Source organism: Ailuropoda melanoleuca, chromosome 1 (genome assembly GCF_002007445.2).
Source record: "Ailuropoda melanoleuca isolate Jingjing chromosome 1, ASM200744v2, whole genome shotgun sequence".
Taxonomy (NCBI): Eukaryota; Metazoa; Chordata; class Mammalia; order Carnivora; family Ursidae; genus Ailuropoda; species Ailuropoda melanoleuca.
The window spans coordinates 27400732-27428666 of record NC_048218.1 but is presented as its reverse complement, the minus strand read 5'-3'; the positions used below and the strand labels follow the sequence as shown (position 1 = coordinate 27428666).

The 27935-nt window shown below is 36.4% G+C and overlaps 1 protein-coding gene across 1 annotated transcript in view; it reads left to right on the top strand.

The window, feature by feature from the left end:
• Positions 1–27935, top strand: part of LOC100468649 (canalicular multispecific organic anion transporter 1) — an 83894-nt gene that overhangs the window by 43327 nt on the left and 12632 nt on the right. The window contains exons 14-20 of the mRNA XM_034657551.1: positions 453–620; positions 2215–2377; positions 7720–7795; positions 14968–15028; positions 15482–15701; positions 22758–22912; positions 24834–24989. Coding sequence (XP_034513442.1) covers positions 453–620; positions 2215–2377; positions 7720–7795; positions 14968–15028; positions 15482–15701; positions 22758–22912; positions 24834–24989 — 999 coding nt within the window. The remainder of the gene's footprint in view (positions 1–452; positions 621–2214; positions 2378–7719; positions 7796–14967; positions 15029–15481; positions 15702–22757; positions 22913–24833; positions 24990–27935) is intronic.

Here is a 27935-nt window from a genome sequence, read left to right as displayed (position 1 = left end):
CAAGACTTGTACTAATCTTTCTACAGAATAAAATAGGACATGGTGATTACTGCTTTGGTAATTTAGCCATTATTCTCAATTTTCTATGTGTCAGTTCAAAAATGATCACTGGTGTCAGTATATGGTTGGCAGCAAAAGTCTCATTTAATATTTCAGAGGTATGACTTTTCAGAGTTAGGGGATTGGAAATTCTTTTCTCCTTAATTGCTAGTACCTACTTTTGAGAGCCAGCAGTTAAGAGAATGTAGATATATCTGTTAATTTGCACAAGTTAGTAGCATTGGAAATAGGGGATGAGGGTAGGCCATTGGATTTGGGAATAAAGAATGTGTTGAGGGTTAATCTTGAGTTGTTTTCTATCCATGCTCCAGAAGAGAAATTGGATGTCACTACATGTGCTTTCAGATTTACACATTTTTGGTCTTGGTTTTTTCCTCCTGCTCCATTTCCAGGGTGTGAATATAAGTGGGGGCCAGAAGCACCGTGTAAGTCTGGCCCGAGCTGTGTACAGTGGGGCTGACATCTACCTCCTGGATGACCCCTTTGCGGCAGTTGATGTTCATATTGGAAAGCAACTTTTTGAGAAAGTGATCGGGCCCTCGGGTATTTTGAAAAACAAGGTAGCCGTAGTGTCACTTATATTTTTTGGGGGAAAGGGAAGGATAATCTGCACAGCATTGTGCCTGAAATTCCAATATTTTGTTCATTTGTTGAAGTAGTGAAATTTCGCATGAAAAAGGGAATGTCATATTGATCTTTTTACAGGTAAATTTTAATGAATGTTTTTAAAAGTTGTTTTTTTTTTTGTTTTTTTTTTTTTACGAGTTTACTCTGACAATAATTTATGTGATTGCTACCTTATAGACTGGTACCATACTCTAAGGGGATTTGTATGTCAAAATGAGTTGGTTTTTGTTTACTTGATTTATTTTTATTTATTTTATTTTATTTTAATTTTTATTTTTTTAAAGATTTTATTTATTTATTCGACAGAGATAGAGACAGCCAGAGAGAGAGGGAACACAAGCAGGGGGAGTGGGAGAGGAAGAAGCAGGCTCATAGTGGAGGAGCCTGATGTGGGGCTCGATCCCATAACGCCGGGATCACGCCCTGAGCCAAAGGCAGATGCTTAACCACTGTGCCACCCAGGCGCCCCTACTTGATTTATTTTTAAATGGTATTTTCATACATAGCACTTGCATAAAATGTGCTGTTTTAACTGATTTTCTATTACTAATTTTACTGATTATTTATTACTTAAAATTACAGTATTATTAACATAACAGTAACAATTCAGTTCTCTTGTGAAAGGGCCAAGAAGAAGAGAATGAATATTTACCAAGTGCATACCATGTTTGACACTAAATTAGTTCATTTAGTTCTTATGGCAAGTTTCTGAATAGGTATTATCATTATTCCTGTTTTACTATGAGGGAACTTGGGACTCAAAATAATTTGATATAGGTTGCTTAGCTTAAGAACAGCAGAGGTTTTAATAACATGTAGAATTGCTGACTCACTATGCTGTACACCTGAAACTAATGTAATATCGTGGGCAACTATACTTTAATTTAAAAAAAAAAAGAACTACAGAGATTTTAAAATGTCTATCTGACCACAAAGCCATACTCATTCCTTCATAATATGCATTTATAAACTTGTTAATATTAGGCACTCTGGAAAACATTAAATAAATGCATAAAATGTTAAAGTATATATCTAAGTAAATAATAGATAAATATCTTTACTTATTAAAATGAACCCAAAATAAGAACTTCTGGTTCAATCCTATGTGTATGTGTACAATAATATGGAAAGATTTAAAAATAAATACTATGAATTATGACTGGAATCAAACACTTTATTGTAATGCTATAGGACCTTTAAAAAGTAAGCATGAATGATAGATATAAAATTTTTAAATTTGTTGTGAAATTGATTCATTTTTAATGAATGAGGACTACCTGAACCAAAGTGTTAAAACACTTGCAACCTTTTTTTTTTTAATCTGTTTTTTGTCTAACAGCATATAATCATCATTGTGAAATAGGCATATGCTGCCTTAAACTGGTACTTACCAACAGTTGCACTCTGAAATAGTAAAAAAAAAAAAGAGAGAGAGAGAGAAAGAGAGAGAGACTACAGCTTTCTTTAGAATAGATTATTTTTGCCTTTTCTTCGGTAACCCAAGGAATAAAACACTCCATTTTTCAGACTCGTATTTTGGTGACACATAACCTCACACTTCTGCCACAGATGGATCTGATTGTTGTAATGGAGAGTGGCAAAGTGGCACACATGGGAACATACCAGGAGCTGCTATCTAAAACCAGAAACCTCACAAATTTGCTGCAGGCCTTCAGTGAACAAGAAAAAGGTGAGACAATGAAAAATAAGCCTACGATGCCGTGTGCTTAGCCATTCCGAAAGTCCATTAATTGTGTGATTTCTTAACAATGCATTTTTCTTCATCCATCCTGCTTAAGTCAGGACCTGGGCACCTTCCTTTGTCTAGAAAAGAAACATACATTGGGACACATCAGCTAAAAATTAACCTCATTTACGATATTTTAAGCAAAATGTTATGCTCCAAGATGTGTTTGTTCATCTATGAAATAAGAGATTAGATGATTTATAAGCTGTACTGTGGGTCTAGAATATAATGGGTCAAAACATTCTGCTTTCTTTAAAATTAAGAACAGGAAGCATAAATCCATGTCAAGTAAGTAATAAATATTTTAAGCATATTGTTGCATGCTGAGGAGGAGAAACGAACAAACAGAAAAGGAATCTGTGGAAAGACAAAGGGGAATGATATTTGTCTAACTATTTGAGATAACAATTGAGTTTACTTACTAATTTTTGTTATACTCCTACCATTTTAAATTAAGATTACAAATTTTTATGTAAATGAAGTGGTTTGATCCTTACCTAATTAAGACACAACGATGTTTGAAGTTGAGTGTTAGCTTAGTATTCTAGAGGTCAGTTATTTCCCATCTTTGAAAGTGTAGGGGCGCCTGGATGGCTCAGTCGGTTAAGCTCAGGTCATGATCCCAGGGTCCTGGGATGGAGCCCCACATTGCATTAGGCTCCCTGCTCAGCAGGGAATCTGCTTCTCCCTCTTCCTCTGCTGCTCCCCCTGTTTGTGCGTGCTCTCTCTCTCTCTCTGTCTCTCTGTCAAATAAATAAATAAAATTAAAAAAAAAAAGAAAAGTGTAATGGGCATCATCCTTTTTTCATCTGTAGATGTTTTCTCAGGTAGACCTCTACAAGCCTTGTCCTATAATTTCCCAGAATACCGCTGAGAAATAACTGAAAAAAAGTTAACTGCTTCATAATTCCAGGGTAACAGAAGAAATATAGAGCTATAACTCAGTATTTCCTATATAAACTTGTATCTACTAATCACTTTACACTGCTAAAAGTCATAAAAATATGAAACCAGTTTATAACAGGATCAGTGCAATTTATTATTTGAATGTTGTGAAATCAAAAACCAAAGTGATTTTGTTGATGTGTTTCTTTTTTGGACCTAAGCTAATACACTTTAGTTATATACCACTATTTTTTTTTAATTTCTTGTCTTTATTCCTTTCTCAAATTCAGGTATTCTATTTGTAGATGCATTCAGAAATATCTGAAGCATCATCAGATGGCTGTGGTCATTCTTAATAAAAGAAGCACCTTCTCTTCTCCTAATGGCTAGCAATTTTAGAAATGATCCTCTTGCCTTCTTGGCCAGGCTAAGTAATAATTTATGTTTACTGTATGCATGGGAAAGAGAGGACTGTGAGTGTCTCCTAGGATGAAAATGTGGTCTGTCATTTTTCTCTATTCCCAGCACTTAGGTAGCCTGTTTTTTGTAATGTGCTAGGCACATTACAGGCCCTCTGTAGCTGTTTGTTGAACAGGTGAATCTGCTGGAAGTATGTCTCCTCAGGAGTCAGTGGGATGAGTTGGAATGCTACGAGCCAGTGTATTTTTCATGTGGCCATTTATTTTAAAGGCCACATGAAATATAAGTTGTATTACTTCGGAAAATATAGCTCAAAAAGCAAGCAATGCATAAGTTTTATGTTCAATATTTAATTTACCATAAATTACAAACAGTGTATCTTTTGAAAGTTATGGAATTTGCTCTTGTTTAAAACCCCAGTTTTGGAAACAAATATCATGCCTTCTCTTTTATTTCTGTATACCTTCTTACGTACATGAGTCCTCTTTGGTAACAAATGGAAAGCAGTATTGTTCTTGAAGTTGGGCTGTTATATCAGCCTCAGAAATATGCCAGAGTTAAAAAAACGCAAATTGAACTTTTTTTTCTTAATGACTTCGATATTGTGTCTTCTCTGTTAAAATAAAGGAAGGTGATAAGTAGAGATAATTTTTGTACTAAGAATAATACATTCTTGAAAATGAATATTCCTGGGATTTTGATTTTTTTGGATGCTGAATAAAAAAACGTAAAGGCTTTTTAAAAGCAGTCATAAAATTACACGTAATACTAGATGTTAGAAAGATATTTGTAAAAGGTCAGCCAGGTATAGTGTAATTCCCTTAGGGGCCACACAGAGCAAGACAAAAGTAGATTTTGATGATATAAAACACCCCACTAAACAATAGCTTCAAACCAGGTTACATTCAGTGTCAAGTTCTCCTTTAAAATATTTAATTAATTTATTTATTTAAAAGAGAGAGAGAGCATGTGAGCATGATTGGGGGGGAGGAGCAGAGGGAAAGGGACAAGTAGACTCTGGACTGGGCCCAGGGCCCAGAGCCCTACACGGGGCTCCATCTCACAATCCTGTGATCCTGACCTAATCAGAAATCAAGTGTCAGATACTTAACCTGACTGAGCCTCCCAGGCGCCCCCAGTGTCAAGTTCTTACAGTGCTGCCCTTAGACCTGGACCAGCATGACCTAGTACAATACTCCATGCTTTAGAGAGTTCCCCATTCTGGCCTTTCTTAGCTGCCTCTCTTGTCAAGAGCCTAAGGGATTATGCCCATCAGGAGTCCCCTTCCAATCTTTTACTTTTTGAGCATTCCAGGTATTTGGGATTCCAGAATTCTCTGCCCAAATGACATGAACTTGCTCCTTAGTCCTATCCTCCCAAAGGCAGGCTAATCTACTGGCATTTGCCACTCTTTGGCCTGAGGAATTTTTTTCTTTCTTGGAGGGGTTAGGGTGAATAGAACCAGGACATACGAGTTGAGGTATGCACAGATATGATGCAGGACAGTCAGAGAGAGGGGAACAAGGGCCTTGACTGGGACCACCTCACCCAGGACTGTCATGTTTCTGGAGGAGCTTTCAGGGTTCCAAACACTGTCACATGGACCTTAGTATTCAGGTGGTTGGAAAGGTGTATTGGTCAGGATAAGCAATAGAATTTACTTATGAGCCTGTTGGTTCCATCTGTTACTGTTAAAATTAAGAATATGGTATTTGGGCCTTCATTTATATTCTTGCCCTGGTACCCATCTGTGTGAGGTGCAGGCCTGTCCCTGTGGGGCATTTTTTTCTTATTTGTATAAATAGTAGGGAAAACTGAAATTATATCTGAGAGCATTTTTACTGGGATTTAGGGGGAACGGATTACCTGGACAGGGAGTAGAATTTGAGAAGTATGATCCCCAGTTCTAAAACACCTCTTTTAAAAGGGACATAATCCTTCCATTTTAAAATTCATGTTAACTTATGTGACACCAGAGTAGAAGTAAAAACAAGCACAACCCTTGTGGAAAAAACACTGGGCCAGTTTTAGCTTGTCCCAGGCTCTAGTTCTGACTCTGAATAACTATGTGAGTCTTCATAGAGATGACTTAAGGCCTCTGGTTGTTCCCATTTATGAAAACTGGGACTTGAACTAAGCCTTTTTTCCCCTGGTTGCTAATATAGGATTGAACAATGCACATTTTTATCATTCCCTTGCCCCCCAAACTATGACTTAGCCACTTTTTCTTCTTTTCCTATCATCCTCACCTTCACTATAGGGGTTAATAACAGATAACTTAGAAAAAGTCATTTTTATAGTATAATTTGGGTTTGGATGCATCAGATCTCGAAGACTCCATCCAGCTCTGAAAAGTCTACAAATCTCACCTTATGGGGATATTATATTAGAGACTCAATCAGAGGTGAGAAGAAAGGTCAATGAAGAAAGATATAAGGACAAATGATAAATTTACATATTTATAGGTTTAGTCTAGGCTACTTCTTACCCACATTTATAATCCTGGCGATAGCTAGGATGTCATGGATATTAAGTGAATACATTCACAACTTCTACCTTTACTTAATCCTCCCCGAAACCTCCTGAGACCACATGGTCCTTATTTTACAGAGATTAGGTATCTCTCACAGGTTAAGACAGATTGTAAGTGGCAGAATTTGAATCTGATACTACCTCTGTTCATGCCAGAGGCCATCCAAACTCTTAAGCATTATATCGAACATGCAGGAACAAGTACATTGACTTGGTGGGAAGGGACAGGAAGGAGTGTGTGGCTCACCTTATCTCTGTCTCTGTGTCTGTCTCTCTCCCTTCCTCTCCGTCTCTTTGATAACTCTTGGTTTCAGGCAAGTCACTTAACCTATCTGAGTTTTATTTTTCCCTTGCAAAATATGGATAAGCTTAACTATTCTCTTTATCTTAGAAGCTCATTTGGTACTCAAATTATGTAATGTATGTTGAAAGCACTCTATCAATTGCAAATATATAAATTTTAAAATTCGTATTGTAAACTATAAAAATGAAAACGTGCTTGAGGCAGGAGGGACTGAAACATCTCCAGATCAAATTTTCATTCTGTGGGACATGGAACACCGTGTTTCATAGAGATAGTTGATGTAAGTCAGATTCTTCCATTAAGGGCTATTAGATGTTTACTTCTAGAAATAAGAAAATATAGAATCCGTAAAAGAGACTATAGAAATTCCAAAGTCCAGTGCGTTTCTTTTAAAGATGAGAAGTCTGAAATTCAAGGAGTTTAAGTATCATACTGTAAAAAAAAAAAAAAAAAAAAAAAAAAAAAAAACCCNAAGCTCAGCCAAGCTCTGAGATGTTTCCCATCAAACTCACAAGCAGTAACTTGAACCTTAGTCTTGTAGTTCTAGATGTGAGACCTTGGTTTGCATGACCTGCTTAATTTCTCGGTGTCTCAGTCTTTTTATTCCTAGAAAAAAGGGATAATTATAGTATCTTCCTCGTAGGGATACTCTTGAGAATTAAGAATGTATATATAGCATTTAGGAAAGGACCTGCCACATAGGAAGCTATTATTAGTATTAGTGACATTAGAAAGAACATGACAGAGACTTGGGGAATTTACCATTGTGTTTCGTTAGTAATCATAATAATCACAATTGTCTATAAGTTTTCATTAAATTGCATTTTTCTTTTAAAGACTGGAGTCATGTTCCTCTTGGGCCTAGCCCTTCTGTGAAAGCCCTAAACAAGTTAGTACTCCTCTGTGATCTCCAAAAAAATAATTTCTGTAGACTTTTTCATTATGAAATCTTAATTTTAGAAGATGTTAGAAGATACTTCAGATGAAGGGGAAATAATGGGGAAAATGAAAGTTCTTCCTGTATGCCTGTGGATCCAGAACACAAAATTTTCTCCAACTTGTATAATCTTTCATCTTATCTCTCTCTATTTTATGCACTGTTTGCTTATATGTATATAAAAGCACTCACCATCTTCCTCTCCAGCTCATGCTTTAAAGCGAGTCAGTGTAATCAACTCCAGAACTATACTGAAAGACCAAATCTTGGAGCAAAATGATAGGTGAGTATTAGAATAATACCAGGCTCACTGGGATTATGGACTAATTAATTACAATACTTTTAGCATTTAAAATGCATCCTTTATAAAGGATCTACACATTACAATGGCTGCAAAATGTACTTAGTGGTTTCCAGATTTTAAGCTCTAAGTTAGATGGATGTGTCTAAGGTTTTAAGAGAGATGGATGTGAATTAGTTTGGGAAATACGTGTTCACAGACTCTCAGTAACTTCTAGACTAAATTCTGGTAGCAGAATTTGTGTGTGTGTGTGTGCGCACGCGCACGCACTCTCCCCAACCCATAGCATTCATACACATGATGTAAATGTGAAAATAAGCTTTAGATGTGAATATTCTACAATGGACTGGTATGATTATCAGGCCAGGGTATGTGACTTAGAAATAGGGACTTGGCATAGGAATTGAAGAATCTGTTAAATAAAACAAGAGAAAGGAAGGAAAGAAGAGAGGGAGGGAGGAAGTGAGGGAGGAGGTGGGGGAGAAGGTATGAAGGGAAGGAGGGAGGGAGGAAGTGAAAGAAGGATGGGAGAAAGAGAATAAAAATAATAAAACATTGAGCATGATCAGATTTTGTTATACTTCTTTTTTTTTTCAAAAGTGACTAAAATGAACAGTGATTAAAGCAAATTACCCTAATCTGTTATTTGCCCCAATATTCCCCACAGCACTTACAGATAGGAGACTGAAAGAAAAAAAGAAAAATAATAGGAATAAACAGATTAAGAAGTGGGTGCCAGAATTATAGGGAGCAGCCATTCATCAAAATTGCTAAAACAGACAATCGGGATGGATTATAGGGAAGCAAGCACTCTGGGATCCATTGGCTCAGAATTTTTTAGATTTGATCTTGAATTTATTTATTTATTTTGAAAAGAGTGGCTATTCCTCAGGATGTGTGGGTGATGTAGATGTTGCAGGTTGGAGTTCTGCCTTCGTATCAGATTCAGCTGAGTCAGTAGATCAACTAAATTGTTCTCCCAGATATCCCTGTGACTTGCTCACCTGCCTTTTGCAGGTCTTTGCTCAAATATTACCTTATCGATGAAGACTTTGGGTTTAGCCACACTATTTTATCACAGTATTTCCCAACCACTTCCAGGCTTATTTTTCCCCCTATAATTCTTATTAATTTTCAGTATACTGGAAAAATTTACTTTTATTTTGTCTTTCACTTCTAGGTTTTAAGCTTTATAACAGCCTAAATTTTTGTGTGTTTGTTCATTGCTTTATCACCATCCACACAAGTTTCAACTAAACACTGAATAAAAAGCTGTGTTATATGTTATTATAACATATAAGCTGATTTCAATAAACAATTGTTGAATGAATAAGTAACTGAATTTTGAAAGAACACTCAAGGGTCTTTTAATCCATCATTTATTCTGGGTTTTTGTTTTTTGTTTTTTGTTTTTTTTACCATTATGACAATGCCTTTCATTTAAATGAGTGTTTTTGAGGATCCCCAAGAGAAGTGAGTCCAGAACCCCTGACCCAGACTTTGAAATTCATGTGCTGTAGGTCCACACATCTCTGATCATTAGGAGAATTTTCACCTGTGTATAGTTTTACCATGCAGTCAATATGTAACTTGTTTAAAAGCTTAAAATTTAAAAATCAGTAAGTATAGTTGTTAACTTAATCTCTATATACATCAGTATGTAATACATACATCAATTTCTCTATAATACTTCAGTTGTTCTCGTTTATAAAATCATTGTCAATCACTATATCTGAATCGAACCCCTTGAAGTTTTTGTGAATCACATTTGGGAAGTTTCTTCTTGAAGCAAGAATCCCAATCCCTATAAAAATGTATTTACAGAATTGATTTCTAAACATTTCTGAAGTTGTGGAGGCTCAGACTGACACCAGCTTTCTGAAACTTGCTTCTCCAGCAATGGGTACATTGGGAAGATCACCTCAATTCCAATATGTTATGTCCTTGTTAATACAACGAGCATCAAGCTTACTTTTTAACAACTGCGATAAAAAATGTTATTGGAGGTCCGTGAATCCCCCCTTGCTGATCTTTTCCTGTTTGTCGTCATAGTAAAGAAATCGTTTTTTATCTCGTGTTTGAGAGACCAGAGACCTATTTCAATTTTTCCAAAATATGTGCATGTTGGGCTACTTCCTGTGTATTTCCTAGTTTGTTATTTTCTCTGCTACTTCTCATTCTAGCTTTCTTTTTTTTTTTTTAAGATTTTGTTTTATTTATTTGACAGAGACAGCAGCGAGAGAGGGAATACAAGCAGGGGGAGTGGGAGAGGAAGAAGCAGTCTTATAGCACAGGAGCCTGATGTGGGGCTCGATCCCAGAACACCGGGATCACGCCCTGAGCCAAAGGCAGACACTTAACGACTGCGCCACCCAGGCGCCCCTAACTTTCATTTTTTTTATCTGCTTTACTCTATGGCAAGATAATATTACACGGAGAAAATTTTCCTGGCTTCTTAACCTAACTTTCAATTTTTTAGAATTACCCAATTTCCACTTAGTGCAGCATTAAGACAAGGGGCTGGAAGATACACACAGGCAGGAACTTTACAGCAGTTAGAGACTCTTTACAATGGGATGTACTGAGATAGAAAGCAGTGAGTCTTACTCATGCAAGAGTTAGTTCATGGGGAAAATGGCTAACTGCCCATCAGGAGGGGTGTGAAAAGGGAGTCAGACTAAATAATGTCTGAAATTTAAGACTTCGAATTACTTTATGACACATTAGTTCAGTTCTCTAATAGGGACTAAAATAATTTGAACTGTTTCTACATTTTACTTTTCACTTTCTGGTTTAAATTTACATGGTATATATAATTATTTTATTTCTTTAAGTATTTATTAATACCTTCCTCAGATAAAGTAAATCAGGGATGTTATTTCAGTATCTAGACTGCCCCCTTCTGTCTTTCACATCAGACTCTTTTAATCACTTTAATCCTCCCATACATATTCCATACTTTGCAACTGCATGCTCAGTTCAGGGATAATGGTTTCAGTAGGTTAATTTTATATCTTTTATACAAAAATATGCAGTTGGGTATTGTGCCAACTTTCCTGAGGGTTTCTGAAGGACAACCCAAGACTCATTTTTAAAACTTCTCTACTAGCATAAAATAATTTGCTCTTTTAAAATTCAGATGGGGGGGCGCCTGGGTGGCACAGCAGTTAAGCGTCTGCCTTTGGCTCAGGGTGTGATCCCGGCGATCTGGGATCAAGCCCCACATCAAGCTCCTCCGCTATGAGCCTGCTTCTTCCTCTCCCACTCCCCCTGCTTGTGCTCCCTCTCTCTCTCGCTGGCTGTCTCTGTCTCTTTCGAATAAATAAATAAAATCTTTAAAAAAAAAAAATTCAGACGGAACCTGTTATTCACAACAAAGTGCCCAGAACCAAATGCAGTATTTTTGTGGAAAGAGAATAAATAACATTGTAGTTTGCAAAAGCAGTGCCCTCCTGTATGGTGTCCAATAAATTCTTGGTCTTTGTTAGTTGTGTCTAATTAGGATACTTTAATTCCCTTTTAACAGTTGGGTTTCATAGCATTTTATATCCAACTACATTAAGAATTAATTTTTTGGCTTGACACCAATGCTGAATTTGCTTATCCAAACAGAAGCCATGCCAAGGGCTTGAAGGATGATGACAGTAATTAACCCAAATCATATACCAGGAGCTGTTCCAATGAAAGTGTCTGTTAAATAGTGTATCTTTTCCTGATGGTGAAGCTGATTCTACAAAGGCCATGTATTGCAACCTCCTGCAGAATGTTTCTTGACATTAGTGCGAGAGATAGAAAAGGAAGAGCCATCAGACTGATCAAATAAAGCCTTTCTTATTCTGATAAATAAAATGGAAAACATGGAGAAATGAGGGGAATTAAACTGAGTTCAGTATTTCCAGAGGTCACTTTGATATTAGATATATCAAATGACTTAGAACTTAACATACAACGTGTTTCTACGTCCCTACAGGGGGCAATGAGAGATGTGTAAAAAGAATGATCATTACAGCAAAAAAGTAGGAAAAAAACTACAACCACTATAACTTTACTATACAGTAAAATGAAAAATATAATGCAGTTATAGAATAATATTTTAGGTTCATTGCATACTGAGTTACAAAGACCATGTATAAAATTGTTTAAAAGTTAAATAATGGTTTTAGAACAACATTTGTATTATGATACTACACACATTTAGAGAAAAGACTGGCAATTCACAAGCATGTTAGCTTGTCTCTGGAACATAGGATTATGAATCTTCCTTCTCCTGCTTCTCTTCTTCCTCTTTTTTCCCCTCCTTCTTTGCCATTACTTTTCTTCATGCTGTTAGGTATTTTCCAAATATATTATTTCCAAGAATACAGTTCTAGAGGAATTGACACGTACAGGATGATTGGTTAGAAACGTGCCAAGATTGAGACAGAGGAAATGTTTGTGGCCCTTTACAAAGCCAGAGAAAGCTTTAAAGGAGGTAGGGAAATATCTGGTGGTATAGAGATAAACAAGAAAAGAGATGAAGTAAGCATTTTACCATATAGATCTGGAACTCAAGGGAGAGGTATGGACTAGAACAATCAATTTGAGAGTCACCCACAAAGAAGAAAGTCTTTGAAACTGAGTGAATGAGATTACTCAGAAGAGTGTGGAGCATACAAAGGAAATAGAGTTGGCCCTAGAACAATGTGAGGGGTTAGGGGCACCAACTACCGATGCAGCTGAAAATCTGAGTATAACTTTTGACTCTGCAAAAGCTTAACTACTAATAGCCTGTAAGTTGACTGGAAGCCTTATTGACAGCAGTCAATTAACACATATTTTGTATGTTATATGTATTATATACTGTATTTTTACAAAAAGTAAGCTAGAGAAAAGAGAATCTTATTAAGAAAATCAAAAGGAAAAGAAAATACAATTAGAGTACCATATGTATATTTATTGAAAAAAATCTGCATATAAGTGGACCACCGCAGTTCAAGCCTGTGTTGTTCAAGGTTCGACTATAATGACTAGAATGGAGCCTGAGGAAACATGAATGTTAAAGAGATGACAGAGAAAGGAGCCTAAAGAGAGAAACTCATGGAGGCCCAGAGAGGTGTGTGTAAATCCAAATGCATGTTGGTAGGGAAGTAAAAGGAAATGTTCCTTAAACAAGGGAGTGGTCAATGATGTTAAATGTCATGAAGAGTTTAAGTGAAATAATTTTTAAAGTAGCCCATGGATATAACAATAAGTATTTTACTCATTTCATCAAGGCATCATTGATGGAAACACTTTCAGCCAGGTGCCACACAGTTTAAGGAGGCGAAGTGTTGTAGCAGAAAAATATTTGGCTATGAAAGGAAGGCAAGAAGTAGGATAGTAACTGACAAGGGACATGGAGTTGAGAGTAGTATCATTTTTGTGGTGATGGTATTGGTTTTAAGATGAGAAGAACGTGTTGTTCTCTATGGGCTGATGGGAAGGAACAGGAGTAGGGAAGATGAAAATGAAGATTAGAAAAAATTGGGAACAACTTAGGGTTTCTTAGATTTGCCTTAAGATGAGAATCCCTTGGATCATTTGTTTGAAAGGTAGGTTTCTAGAGGGGGAAATCCTATAATCACTATTTCTAACAAGTACCATCAAGAGACTCATTGACAGGACATGTGGAAACACTATAGTTAATAAATGTGTTTGGAGAAAATGGGACAGAATGGGATTCAGATTATATGGTTTAGAAAAGGCTGCATAGAGGTGCGTATAAATGTAGAGATTTGGTGACTTGACTTTCCTGTCTGCCTTTACTTTCTCCATCAAGTAGGATGTGGGTCCCTTCTAAGAGTCATGCAAGAATTTCTAGGTAGCATTAAGAGCCCAGGCAGAGGGAAGATGTTAATTCATGGTGGAACCAATTTACAGAGCTGCATGATTTTTTTGAAGCAAGTGCGATGAAGACTGACATGTAAGTTCTAACATGAAGGTTTAATGGAAAGAAAGCAGAGCCTGAGAGTTCAGAATAGTACCACAGTTTGGATGATATTGTAATCGTGGACTATAGGCTGGATAATGAAGGCAACAGAGAGGGATAATAGGTTTGCCTGGGACTGAGAGTTTCCTGGAATGTGGGACGGTCAGTGCTAAAACCAGGAATATCTGGGAAACCAGAATTATTGATTATCCTAGGAGAGCAAGGATGGTAGAAAGTTGGATTCAGGAGCTGGAAGTTTAGATGGAATTGAAACCAAATGTAGTGAGAGTTATTGAATGTACAATTTAGAAATAGAAGGGGTTATGGCCAGAGATTGAAATGTTGAGTTGGGTTTTCCAAGGTGGGTTAGTTCCAGGTTATAAGATTCATGACTTAAAGTCCTGACAGTTGATGGTCAAAGTGGAATGCAAATGAAGGACCTGGAAGTATGAAGGTCGTAAGATTGAAAAGAGATTGAGTTTAATAAGCTGCCTACGTAAACTATGACATCACCTAGGTTGGTGGCAGAACAAAGTGGGATGAAGAGCCCAATTCTACTTTATTTATTAATTGATTTGTTTGTTTATTTTAGAGAGAGAAAGTGCTCATGAGCAGGGAGAGGAGCAGAGGGAGAGGAACAAGCAGACTCCGAGCTCAGTGCGGAGCCCACCATGGGGCTTGATCCCATGACCCTGAGATTATGACCTGAAAGCAAGAGTCAGATGCTCAACCAACTTGAGCTACCCAGGTGGCCTTTTCAAAAAAAATTTTTTTTTAATTTTTATTCTTTTTTTAAGTAGGCTCCATGCCCAACATGGAGCTCAAACTCACGACCCTGAAATCAAGAGTCTCATGCTCTACTGACTAAGTCAGGCAGGCGTCCCTTAATGCTAGTCTTGAGAGGCCAGGAGGCAAGTAGATGAGAAGACATAGAGTATGGTACAACCAGGTGGCATTAGCTAAAATAATCTAGGGATTTGGCTCAAGTTTGAAGGATAATTACCTACAAGACGCAGTAAAAAATCAGACTATACGTTCTGACTTTAAATATATGGGATATTGGAGAATAAACAATCTCCATTCAAAAAGATTAAAGGAATAATGTTATCAGGGCTAAGGAATATGTAATGAAATGGTTGAGAATGTGTAAGTGTTAACAAAGGGGTTGATCTGAAACTACAAAATGTACATTATCTTGCTTTATTAGGCCCTCATTGGATCAAGGAAAACAGTTCTCAGTGAAAAAAGAAAAGATCCCTATTGGTGGGGTAAGGACCAGAATTACTAGTATTATTATTAATCACACAAATATAAAAGATTATATTGCACTATTAATAAGCATTATATATTTTTCATTTGAGGAGGGTTGCCATATAATAGTTTGAAGAAATTACATTAAATGAAACTGTTGGTTTATTATAGTGGTGTTTATTTAGGATTACATGTTACTTAGCTATGTATATTCTTGTTTACTAATGATAGTAGCCAATATTATTTGAATATGCATCATTTTTAAGTGCTCAGGACTATGCTGGCACTTTACATGGACTTATAAGGTGACTACTGTTAAAATTCCAACTTACAGATAAGTCATCTGGGAGTTAGAGGAGTTAGTGACTTGATCAAGATCAGAAAACTTAGGAAATGTCATGTAGGATTTAAATCTACCTTGTCTGACTTTGAAGTACAATAGCCTAACTTTATATTAATTTTGCCTTTAGGTGAAGTTCGCAGTCATTCTGAAGTACCTCCAAGCTTTCGGCTGGCTCTGGGTGTGGCTGAGTCTGGCTGCTTACCTCGGGCAGAATTTGGTGGGCATTGGACAGAATCTATGGCTTAGTGCCTGGGTAAAAGAAGCAAAACACATGAGTGAGTTCACAGAATGGGAGCAAATAAGAAGCAATAAACTTAACATCTATGGATTATTGGGATTAATGCAAGGTAAAAAAAAAAAAAAAAGAAAAGGTCCAGCTGCTTCTTTTTTCTCTTTTGACCTAATTTATTCAAATGCAAGCATATGGCATCATTTTATTTCAAATAAAATCTATGCCATATTTTTCAAATATTTTAAGATAATTGAAATGCATATGTTTTTAATTCATTATATTTGAGAAAGTAAACCCACTAAATAATGTACTTGTATTTTATTCTTGACAAAAAGTATTTGGAAAGGTGTTATTATTCCTATTTTACAGCCGAGAAAAATGAGGCACATTTGCTAAGTCATTCAGGACTCAAAAGTCTTGACTACATGGCTACTCACTGTATATGTGAGACCTGTGATTGATATGAAGATCAATAAGTGAGTCAGTTAAAAACTACATTGTGAGTAAAGTCTAAGACTACATGGCAAGCAGTAAGTGTTATACCGGTAATAAAAGAAAACCCGTGAGGACACAGAGTAAGAAAAAGCCATATTTGAGAGTTAAGATAATTTCCAAGGAATAGTTGTCATTCGAGGTGACACTAAAGAATGATATGAATTTTGTGAGACTGAGATCATGGAAAAGAAGAGGTGACAAATGCAGAGAGAAAGATGTGAGTAAAGACAGGGGTGGGGAAAGAAAGAGGGTTGGAGGCATGAGTGAGGGTGTCAGTTTGAGTGGTCTTCAGGTTATTGGTAGGGCAGTAGGGGAACTAGAAGTGGGAAGGTAGTCTGGAGATGATAGCTGGAAAGGCAGTGGAAAACTTTCAGATTTTGAGGGAAAAGAGGTGAACTAGAGTTAGTTTTCAAACTAAGAATGAATTAGCAGTGATGAAAAAGAAAGATGAACTTTTATTGGAGGGATTAAATCAGAGACCAGGGAGAATTTGGGATTGATAGGGAAGGAGTAAACAAGTATCTTCTAGGTGGAAGTCTGGATGGAAGATAATCTAATGCAGAAAGATCTCTTCTTTGATCTATCTCCACATCACCCGAGGCATCTAGTCTAGTGCTAACCAATGAGTAGGGAATGGAATAGGATTGAATGAATAAAGAATGAATGAAAATAAATGAACAAATAAACGAATGGTCAGAGAATGGCAATGCAATTGGAGAAAAGGGATAGATAGGAAAGACATTGCAGTGAAAACATATGTAAGAATGGGTGATTTGAAGCTAAGAAGAGGGCCTCATTCATGGTTTTGAAGTTCAGTTTGGGTAACTGGAGAATGGTGAAGACAAAAATAAGGAGAGGAAGGAAAGGCACCTTGAGGGAGAATGATATTCAGGGAGAATTCAAACAAGAAAAAAAAATACGTGGAAGTCATGCTATCTAAGGATATTCATAAAGGAAAACACAAAGAGATACATGCATTTGGTAAAAAAAAAAATGAAGATAAAAAATATGAAACTTAGGGTTTTGCTTCTTTTTTCTCCTTTCCCATCTTTATTGTGTGGCCATAGTATTACTTGTAAGTGTCTCCATCAAAAGTATGGAAATATTGTGAGATAGATTTATGTTCATTTTGCCATTCTGTTAGCAGTATTCACTGGGGAAAGAGATGTTGTTAATGACTAAAACAAGATATAAGGAATGTCTATAGTATGAAAGATACATTGTGTTTAGTTTTGAATCAGTGAGAGTCAAGTTTATTGGCTTGCAATTTGCAACTCATTGAGGAAAGAATAGATATAGCAGTCTAGAATTCTGAGCAGCAAAAGAAACATCCATATATACAAATATCTCTATATCTATGTCTATCGCATCTACATATGAGAGTTAAACTCATACCAATCCAGGAGCTCATGTTACAAGTTTAGGGGAAATTCAGTATACTTTTAAGAATATTTTAAGTAAGCAACTGTCATTTCCTATACTAGACAAAGCATGTAGTTTAGTGTTCACAGTTTTACTATAGTAAAGTCTTACTTTTTTTTTATCAATTTTTTAACTTTTTACTTAAATTCCAGTTAGTTAACATACAGTGTAATATTAGTTTAAGATATATATTTTTTTCATTTGCCATGTATCTTTTTTAAATCTTTTTCAAGTTTTTATTTAAATTCTAGTGTGTTAATATACAGTGTAACATTAGTTTCAGGTGTAAAATTTAGTGATTTATCACTTACATAGAACACCTAGTACTCATCACAAGAGCACTTCTTAATGCCCATCACTTATTTAGCCCATTCCCCCTGCCTAGCTCCCCTCCAGTAACTCTCAGTTTTTTCTCTGCAGTTAAGAGTCTGTTTTCTGGTTTATCTTTCTTTGTTTTATCTTTATATTCATCTGTTTTGTTTCTTAAATTCCACATATGACTGAAATAATATCGTATATTTGTCTTTTTCTGACTGACTTATTTTGCTTAGCATAATGCTCTCTAGCTCCATCCATGTCATTGCAAATGGCAAGATTTCATTCTTTTTTATGGCTGAGGAATATCTTAGTGTGTGTGTCTGTGTGTACGTACCACAACTTCTTTATCCATTCATCAGTGGATGGACATTTGGGCTCTTTCCATAATTTGGCTAATATAGATGATGGTCTGTAAACATCGGGGTGCACGTATCCCTTCAAATTAGTATTTTGGTTATTCTTTGGGTAAATACTTATTAATGCCATTTCTCCATCATAGGGTAGCTCTGTTTTTAACTTCTTGAGGAACATCCATGCTGTTTTCCAGAGCGCCTGAGCCACTTTGCATTCCCACCAACAATGAAAGAGGATTCCTTTTTCTCCATGTCTTCACCAACACCTGTTGTTTCTTGTATTGTTGATTTTATCCATTCTGACAGGTGTGAAGTGATATCTCATTGTAGTTTTGAGTTGTTTTCCCAAATGATGAGAGATGTTGAATATCTTTCCATATGTTTATTGGCCATCTGTCTGTCTTCCTTGGGAAAATGTCTATTTGTGTCTTCTGCCCATCTTTTAATTGGATTATTTGTTTTTTGGGTGTTGAGTTTTGTAAGTTCTTCATATATTTTGGATACTAATCTTTTATCAGATATGTCATTTGCAGATATCTTCTCCCATTCCATAGGTCGCCTTTTCATTTTGTTGTTAGTTTTCTTCACTGAGCAGAGGCTTTTTATATTGATGAAGTCCCAATAGTTTATTTTTGCTTTTGTTTCCCTTGCCTCAGGAGACATATCTAGTAAGAAGTTGCTATGGCTAATGTCAAAGAGGTTACTGCCTGTGTTCTCCTCTAGGGTTTTTATGGCTTCAGGTCTCATGTTTAGGTCTTTAATCTATTTAGAATTTGTTTTTGTGTATGGTGTAAGAAAGTAGTCTAGTTTCATTCTTTTGCATTTTGCTGTCCAGTTTTCCCAACACCATTTGTTGAAGAGACTCTCTTATTTTTAATTAACTATCATAGATATAGGAAATATTTTGTAATGAGGCAACAGATTATACAGTCTAATCAAAAAAAAAAATTTCCTGATTGGCTTTTTGTGTACAGTGGTCTTCAATCATTAAAATATGAATCTTCCTGGGGCATCTGGGTGGTTGTCAGTTGAGCATCCGACTCTTGATCTCAGCTCAGGTTTTGATCTCAGGGTCATGAGTTCAAGCCCTGTGTTGGGCTCCATATTGGGTGTGGAGCCTACTATAAATAAAATAAATAAATAAATAAATAAATAAATAAATAAATAAATAATCCTCTCTAATTTTTCTTTCATTTTTAATTTTTTTGCATTAAAATTTAAATTTTCTGAAGACTTATTATTAGATGCACTTATAAGTTTTCTGTAGGTGGGTAAGCCTAAGAAATGAAAATGTATAATTTCTGATTTTTTCAGTAGACCACAGCTGCATCTTACAGAATCTTGTCCAATGAGGGGGAGGCTGTATTCCTTACATCATCATAGCTCACAAAATAGAAAGGGCAGGGGTGCTTTAAAGCATAAGCAGCATTGTCTGTCACATGTTAATACTACAGACTTACTGTGAATAATATAGAAAGCAACATTCAAAAGAAACATTTAAAGCACAATGTCAGATCTATTATTTTGTAACAATAATAAAAATCTTACCTCATTTTCTAAGAAATAGTTCTGAACATTTTTCCCCCCTGGGTCCCAGCTGTTCTCCTTAGAATATTTTAGAACACTCTAAATATCGCCAATCTATTATGCTTTATGCCTCATTGTTAAGAACTTCCTTTCTCCAATCCAATGTGAAAAACATAGGCACCTTATTTTCAAAGTGCAATGTTTAAAGAGTAAACTGCTGCTTCTAGTTTAAGTTGAGTGAGGATCATCTACTTAATTTATCTCACAAAATTCCAATGAGATGCCAGTGAATAAATATAAAAGGAAAGACTTGAGAAGATTTCAGAATGATAATTTCTGCATAAGCAATTAAACTGATAGTTAATCAAGGGTAGAAGAACCTGTAGCCAGGAACAGTTAAGGGAGAAGCTATAACACAAGAGGGAGATGTTCATTGGAGCAACACTAAACTCATGGTCACAGGTAGAGAGTAGGATTGAGTTCCATGGAAATAATCAAAATAATTCACTAGACCATTGTTCTCCTGGCCCATCAGTCTCTCCTACAACACCCACCACCATCATGTGCACAGCACATGGCATTGTAACAATACAAGGAAAACTAGAAAGCTGATATCTAAAGAGGAAATTAGGGTTCCTAATATGTGTGGCATACATAGAAGAAATCCTCCTTAAATGGCTTTTGGAAAAGCTCCAGTCTACATGTCCGGATCCCAACATTCAGACTCTCTGTCACATCTGCCCACTTACGTGGAATTTGAAGCAATCCTCTCCATCCAAAGAAAAAAAAATGTTGGAAGAAATTAATGTGTGCAGTAGCAGAAGGAAGCCACACCAAGTACCTCTATTAATTAACCATGGGTTTATCTCATATGTTTAAACTGATAATAATGGATGGTCTTGCATTTTAATCAAACCAATAGCATAAATAAGAGCTAACAAATAAAACAATGGAGTCCAGAAATAAAACAATCCTATTTGAAATAGAAGCTTAAAATGTCAAATTAGTATCTTCAGAGATTCAAAATATTATATCCACAAAGCAAGGGTGAAAATGTGCTGAAATAAATTCAATCTTAGACAAAAAAATCTCGAAACATTTAAAGAGATGGTACAAGTGTGAGAAGATAAATTAGAAGAAATTATCCCAGATGTATAACATTGAAAAGATAGATGAAAAATGATAAATGAGAAAATTAGAGGAATAATCCAGGAAGCTCAACATTCACATAAGTCTTTCAGTAAATGCGAGTGAAAATGATCAAATTCATAATATTTAACATTTCCCATAAGTGAAGAATGCAAATGTCTGATTTTGTAACCATTCCATTTAGAGTGGAAAGAAAGAGGGTTCCAATTGAGTAGTTTATGTTACAAAGAGAAGGGGGCTAAATAGGATGAAAGAAATAATAGAATATCTGATGAGTTTGAATATATTCAGAAGAGATTTACTGACTATCGAAGTGTTTAGGAATAAATTAGTGCTTATTGCATAGAAAACTAAGAATATGGAAAAAGAGTGGTGAACTTCATGCATAATGTATGCTTAGTGGCAGTATAAATATTGAATGTTTATTTGAGGAAAGACGGTGAAACTTGTTTTTGAAAGAGGAAAAAGGAAGTATGGGGGGAGTGAGGTAGGAAAAAATAGAAAATATTTAAAGCTAAGAAATCATTTAACAGCAGCATGTGATATTATTTAAAATGTAAAGGAATTAGCTGAAATAATTTAAGATGGTCAGGGTCAACTATTATTGTTTTGTTTTGTTTTACACATACTTACAAAAGAATAAGAATCATATTGGCAATATACTTTTATTAGCAATTTTGTGTATTAGAGAATGATGGAGCAATTTGTATCCCCTGTGACTCAGAACAGACTAGCTTTAGTAAACTGGAAATTTATTGACTCCCCAAACTAAACATTGCAGCGTAGGTCTTTATACACACTCCATCCCTGTGCTTACATGAAGTGTCCACTACTCTTTATTTATTAGCTCTGTTTGTTGTCCTCATTGGCTTAATTCTCAGGCTTCACATGGTGTTGGAAATGTTCTCTATCAAAGAACTTCCCTCCATAGAAATCCATGAAGTTACTCTCCTTGAAGCAATTTGAGTCACATATTCGTCTTTGACCAATCAGTGTAACAAAGCATGTCTTCTTCCAGCCTTACAAGTTCTCCAATTTGAGAACTTTTTGTCCTTTCATTTGTTCTCGCACATGGATAGCTCTTTTATGAGCTCGTCTCTTTCTTGTCATAGTTTGTCAAATGCAGGTAACAATAGTTATATTGTTATAGCATCAATAGATGCTGATAACTATTTCCAACTTCTTCCACTAAAGCTATATAGTTATTATTTATATGTCTGCCTTTTCAGTCTTTGCAAGGACCACCCTTCCACCAACCATATCTCAGTAGCTTAACTGACCAGAAATTAAATAAATAAATAATAAAAGGTTTATTGCTTATTCTTGGGACCCAAGTTGAAGAAGCAATCCATACACAATTATAAATATTGGCAGGCACCGTACAAAAGGAATAAACTTTAGCAGTTCTGATACCAGCAATTAAATGTTGTAACCTGGTATTATGTGTTGTTTCTCCTTCAACTTGTTCAGAACTCTTCATAAGGTCCCATAAATCACAAGGAGGCCAGAAAGAACAATTCTACCATGGACCTAGAAGCTAGGAGAACTATAATTATTTGGCTAGCAGCACCAGTGACTACTGTATTGCCCCATAGGGCATTACAAAATTAATAAGTTGCTAGTATTCTGTGAACCTGGGTGTTCTGTTATGTTTCATGCATTTCTCTAGAATCTATGCCCATGAATAAGGAGAGCCCTTCTTTGATAAGATGGCAACCTATCAGAGTATATATTTATTATCAATGCACCATATAGATGTATACTTAGTTCAGTCCACAATTACACGTTGTTATGTGTGCTCTTTGAGTTTTCCATTTTAAAAATGCTATGATAAGCAACTTTTTGAGAGTTAAGGTACAAAATTCCTTTAGGAGGTTAACATACCCCTGATAACATTTTGTGGTTAGGTCTCTTCGTCTGCTGTGGAGCCTATATACTCACCAGAGGATCCCTGGCTGCCTCTCGAACTTTGCATACTCAACTATTGGATAATGTGCTACACCTCCCGCTCAGGTTTTTTGAAACCAATCCCATAGGCCAGATCATCAATCGGTTCACCAAGGTCAGTAAAGCCACACCTTGTTGCATATAGCATATCTAAAAATGATGATCCATATTTAGTACCTTGTAATAGAATTTGTGAAAAAAAATCACCCTGAAAAGATGGCATTATGTTCAGTATAACGTTCCTTGTTATTTTATTTCTAATTCTTGGGACATTATAACGGATGTATAGCAGCACCACACCTTACACACATAATCAAAATAACCCTTGAAAATTGCTGAAAGGATCCAAAAAGCATATGTGCTCTGGTGTCTACAACTCCAATTCTTACATACATTTAGCTTGAGAATCACTGTTTTGGGCTGAGAAAGTAAAAAAAATATAAGCTATATGAAGATAACTGGATTTTAAGCATTCTACTTTTAAGAAAACTGTCAACTCACTTATGGCGAATGGGAGAGAGGTGGGGCTTCCCAGAATGTCTCTGTTTACCTACAGGGTTTTCCTCTTGGTGTTTACTATCAAACACTTAAAATTGCACTGTCCAACGGAAATGTAATGCAAGCCACATCGGTAATTTTAAATTTTCTAGTAGCCGCAATAAAGAAGTAAAAAGAGACAGCTGGAAATAATTATAATAATATATTTTATTTAACATAGAATGCCTGAAACATTATTTCAAACTTGTTTAAAGTTGTTTAAAATTATTAACTAAATATCTCATGTTCTTTTTTTCTACATAGTCTTCAAAATCTGATTTATATTATTTGCTTATGGCACATCTCAATTTGCAGTAGCCATGTGTCAAGTGCTCAATAGACACATATTGCTAGTGGTTCCTGAATTAGATAGTACAGGCCACCACTGTAAAATATGCCAATACATTTGTGTGTACATGTAAAAAAAATTTTGGTGTGTGTATGGGGGGAAGTGAGGATAAAACATGAAAATCAAAGTGAAAGTACCTAGCCTAATAAATGTTTGTTGGAATATTAAATCTTACTTCATCATACCAATGCACATGTTGTTTTTGAAAATATATGGAAGAATTTGATCTCCAGCATTTTTATCTGTCAGTGGACATTTCTCTAGGACCCTACTGAATAACTGTCATTTTTATACAGTAACATGTCCAGTGCCTGGGTCTTAAACAGATGAGAATATAGAAAGGTGTGTTGAGGACAGGCAGGAAACTACATATGGATATGATGCTCTTACACTATTTGGTATGTAAGATAATCAGAGAAATCCCACAGCAAGACTGAGATAAATAAAATTCCATCTCTACTCTGTGTCAGTTTTGTCATGAACTGAGTAGTCGTCCATCCCTCTAGGTTGGATATCTTCCTACTCCCTGGGATTTTTTAGGTCATACCTTATGCTATAGTTTTGATTAAGTTATATGTGCATTGATACATGACCTTCCTATGTTCTTCTTTCATTCATTGTCCTCTTCCATCTTTCAGTGTCTAATTTTGCAGATGAGGATTATTTTGTTTTTCTGCCTCTTGGAATGCTGACAGGATCCAGCTACCCAAAAGACCACTATGAATATGTTCTCAGTGGATAAGAATGGCTCACTAGTATTTTACAGAATAGTAAATAGTGGTAGGCCAGTGCCCCTAAACACCCAATTACTGGGGTTTGGACTCTATTTTTTAAATGTTTTTTAAGCAGAATCTGACATTAGTCACATAAACTAAGTGCTGTGTAGATGTCACTGGGAAAGCAAATTGCTTGATCATAGGCATGTTGTTACTAGAATGTCCTCTTTACTATTCCAACTAACCACAGGGGGAAACTATATGAGGGTGGACTGGGGAGGGCAAAGACCATGTAGTTAGACTTATTTGATCATCAGACTGTCACATCTGGGTAATTTTTTTCTAAATTTTTCATTGAATGATATATTTCTTCTTTTCCTTATTTTAAACCATGAGAAGTTAAAAATAAAGTGACCTGATATCAATTTTTTCAGGACATGTTTATAATTGATATACGTTTCCATTACTACTTACGGACCTGGGTGAATTGCACATTGGATGTTATTGGAACAGTTTTGGTCATTGCAGGAGCTTTACCACTCTTCATTCTGGGGGTTATTCCCTTGGTGTTCCTCTATTTCACTATACAGGTAAGAACATGGATTTTTATGTGTATTAATAACATAAGTTCACAGTCAAATATAGGCTCAGACCCACATCAATGGTTAGTTAGTTCATGTTCTCCAAAAAGCAGATTCCAAGAAAGGATTCCATATAGTAGAGAGCTCCTGGGGAATGCCTATAAAAGATAAAGGAGAGGGAGCAAGAGAAGGCTGGGTGAGCCCTCAGACAGTGATGTAGGTCTGATTCATGTGAGGTAGAGAAGAACATTGGGTAGGCAAAATCTTGGGTTCTAGGACGGTTCCATGAAAGGTTCCTTGCACAAATGGGAAGTCTACCAGTGTCGCCTATTGGAGTGTCCGGTAGGTCCCTGAAATGGGCTGCTTTAGCACCCCTTCCATACTCAGTCATTGCCTGGAAGCAACCTGTGGGAAACATGGCCTCCATATTCATAGAGTAGTAGATCCAGAGGGACAGCGGCCGACCAGGCTGCCAGTTAGCTGTGCCCCCTGTGGCTGCAGAACTGAGTTGTGCATTTTTATGGCCATCACAAGATCTATATGGTGTTTACATTTTAGCAGAAAGTGAATTTGCCTATAAATCCAAAAGAGAAACCAGTAACTGGCTTTTTGTCATGTTATCCCTAACATCAGCAAAGGACTCCTAGAAGAACTAAGCAGATCTCTCATGATATGTATCTCTATATTCTAATTAAAATGTGGTCAACCACATTCCAAAATTATGTCACTGTGAGGTTACGGTGTAAAAGAAAATTTCTTAACACATACTTAATTTAAAAATGAAACCATTTTGAGGCTCTTTACATAAAAGGATGCAGTTCTTGTAGTTCAATGTTTTCCCCAAACTCAAGTTTTAAAATTCATATTGGAATTTAATCTGCCCCAACCAGAATGTTAATTATGTTCTCATTCCTACACCTATGCTATTATTATTCCTCCTTCTTCCTATGTTTTCCCTATTCTCTCTGCCTGACTAAATCTTACTTACCCTTCATGGCCTAGGTCATATTTCATTTCTGTTTGAAGTATTCTCTACCAAAATATGCTAAGAGATCAGACTCACTCAGGTATTATGGATTTATTATACTGCTAGTATTATAGGCTATTTTTTTTAGACCACATATTGTCTCACCAATGAGATTGTAAGTCCTCCAGGGAAGACACTATGTCTTAGGGCTAAAAGACAAAAATCTGGAATATGAGGGATGGTATTGAGAATCAACTGTATCTGCTTAAAAAAAAGGGGGGGGGCGCCTGGGTGGCCCAGTCGTTAAGCGTCTGCCTTCGGCTCAGGGCGTGATCCCGGCGTTCTGGGATTGAGCCCCACATCAGGCTCCACTGCTGGAAGCCCCGCTTCCTCCTCTCCCACTCCCCCGCTTGTGTTCCCTTGTTCTCTCTCTCGCCGGCTGTCTCTGTCTCTGTCAAATAAATAAATAAATAAATAAATAAATAAATAAATAAATTCTTTAAAAAAACCAAACAAACAAAAAAACCCTCATATCCCAAATGAAAATATATGTGATAGTCTTGTGGTTGGTTACCCCTAATAGGATGACCAGGAGTGGAAATGAGTCTTAGAAACCATATCTTGTTAGGGGACACCGTATAGGGTGAGCCCTGAATGTGAATTCAGGAGCCTCAAATTCTAGTTACTTTCCTGACTCCTATGCTTGGCTTATCACTTCCGTTTCCAGGCTTCCTTGCTTCCCCCTGTAAAATAGGTTTGCTTTATGACAGTACTACTCAAAGGATGGTCCCTGGACCTATGGCCTGTACCACAGACCCATTGAATTAGAGTCCCTGGACCTATGGACTATACCCCATTGAATTAGACCCATTGAATTAGAATCTCTAGTTGTACCTCTTTTTACAAAAATCACATTTTACAATCTCTATATATTTATACATATATATATGTATATATATATATTTAATTTGTTAATCACATCCTAATAGAACTGGGAGGAAATAAAGAATCTATCAGGGTAAGGCCCAAAGTCTGTGTTTTAACAAATCCTCCAGGTGATTTCTACTAAAATGTGAGAAACATGGGGCGCCTGGGTGGCACAGCGGTTAGGCGTCTGCCTTCGGCTCAGGGCGTGATCCTGGCGTTGTGGGATCGAGCCCCACATCAGGCTCTTCTGCTATGAGCCTGCTTCTTCCTCTCCCACTCCCCCTGCTTGTGTTCCCTCTCTCGCTGGCTGTCTCTATCTCTGTCAAATAAATAAATAAAATCTTTAAAAAAAAAAAAAAAAAAAAAAAATTGTGAGAAACATGATCTAGACCAATGGTTCTTAAGCTAAATACTCTGGATAGATTTGTGGAAGGACTCCAGGGCTTCTAGAATTCACTGAAGTTTTATGAAAATTTCTTTATGACAATCTCTGAAGTCCCCTTGCCGTCCCAGAATGCCATAATCCTCTGTGTTCTCCAGGGCACTTGCATAGAGCAGAGCTGGTAGACTGCAAGTTGACAGGTAGTTTCAGACATGTTTTTGCTCAGCTTGCTCAGTGTTTTTACCACAATGAAGATATTTTCAAATCAGGAATTTTATGTAAAACTCCAGATCCAAATATTTTCCTGAAAAAATTGCAAGAGGTGGCAACTCTTGATTTTCATTTCCAATTTGTAGCGATTATCTGGGGCTGATGAATGATGGTCCAATTAACTCAGGGCGTGCTCCCTCCAGCTCTCCAGTCTCCCCCCATCCCAATTAGTCTCAACCAAGTTGGAGGAGAAGTAGCCAATTACACTTGTGGCTGCACTGGTGGAGTTATTTTTTTTTTGTAGACAAAAAAAATAATACCTTTTTTCTAATAATTATATTTAGATACAAAAATATTGTCGGTACACTTGGTTGACTTCCTCCATTTAAGGGGTTAACTAGGGAGTTTCAAACATGTGACATAGAGCTTCTTCCATAGTAGGTCCTCAATAATGGTTGTTTGAAAGGAT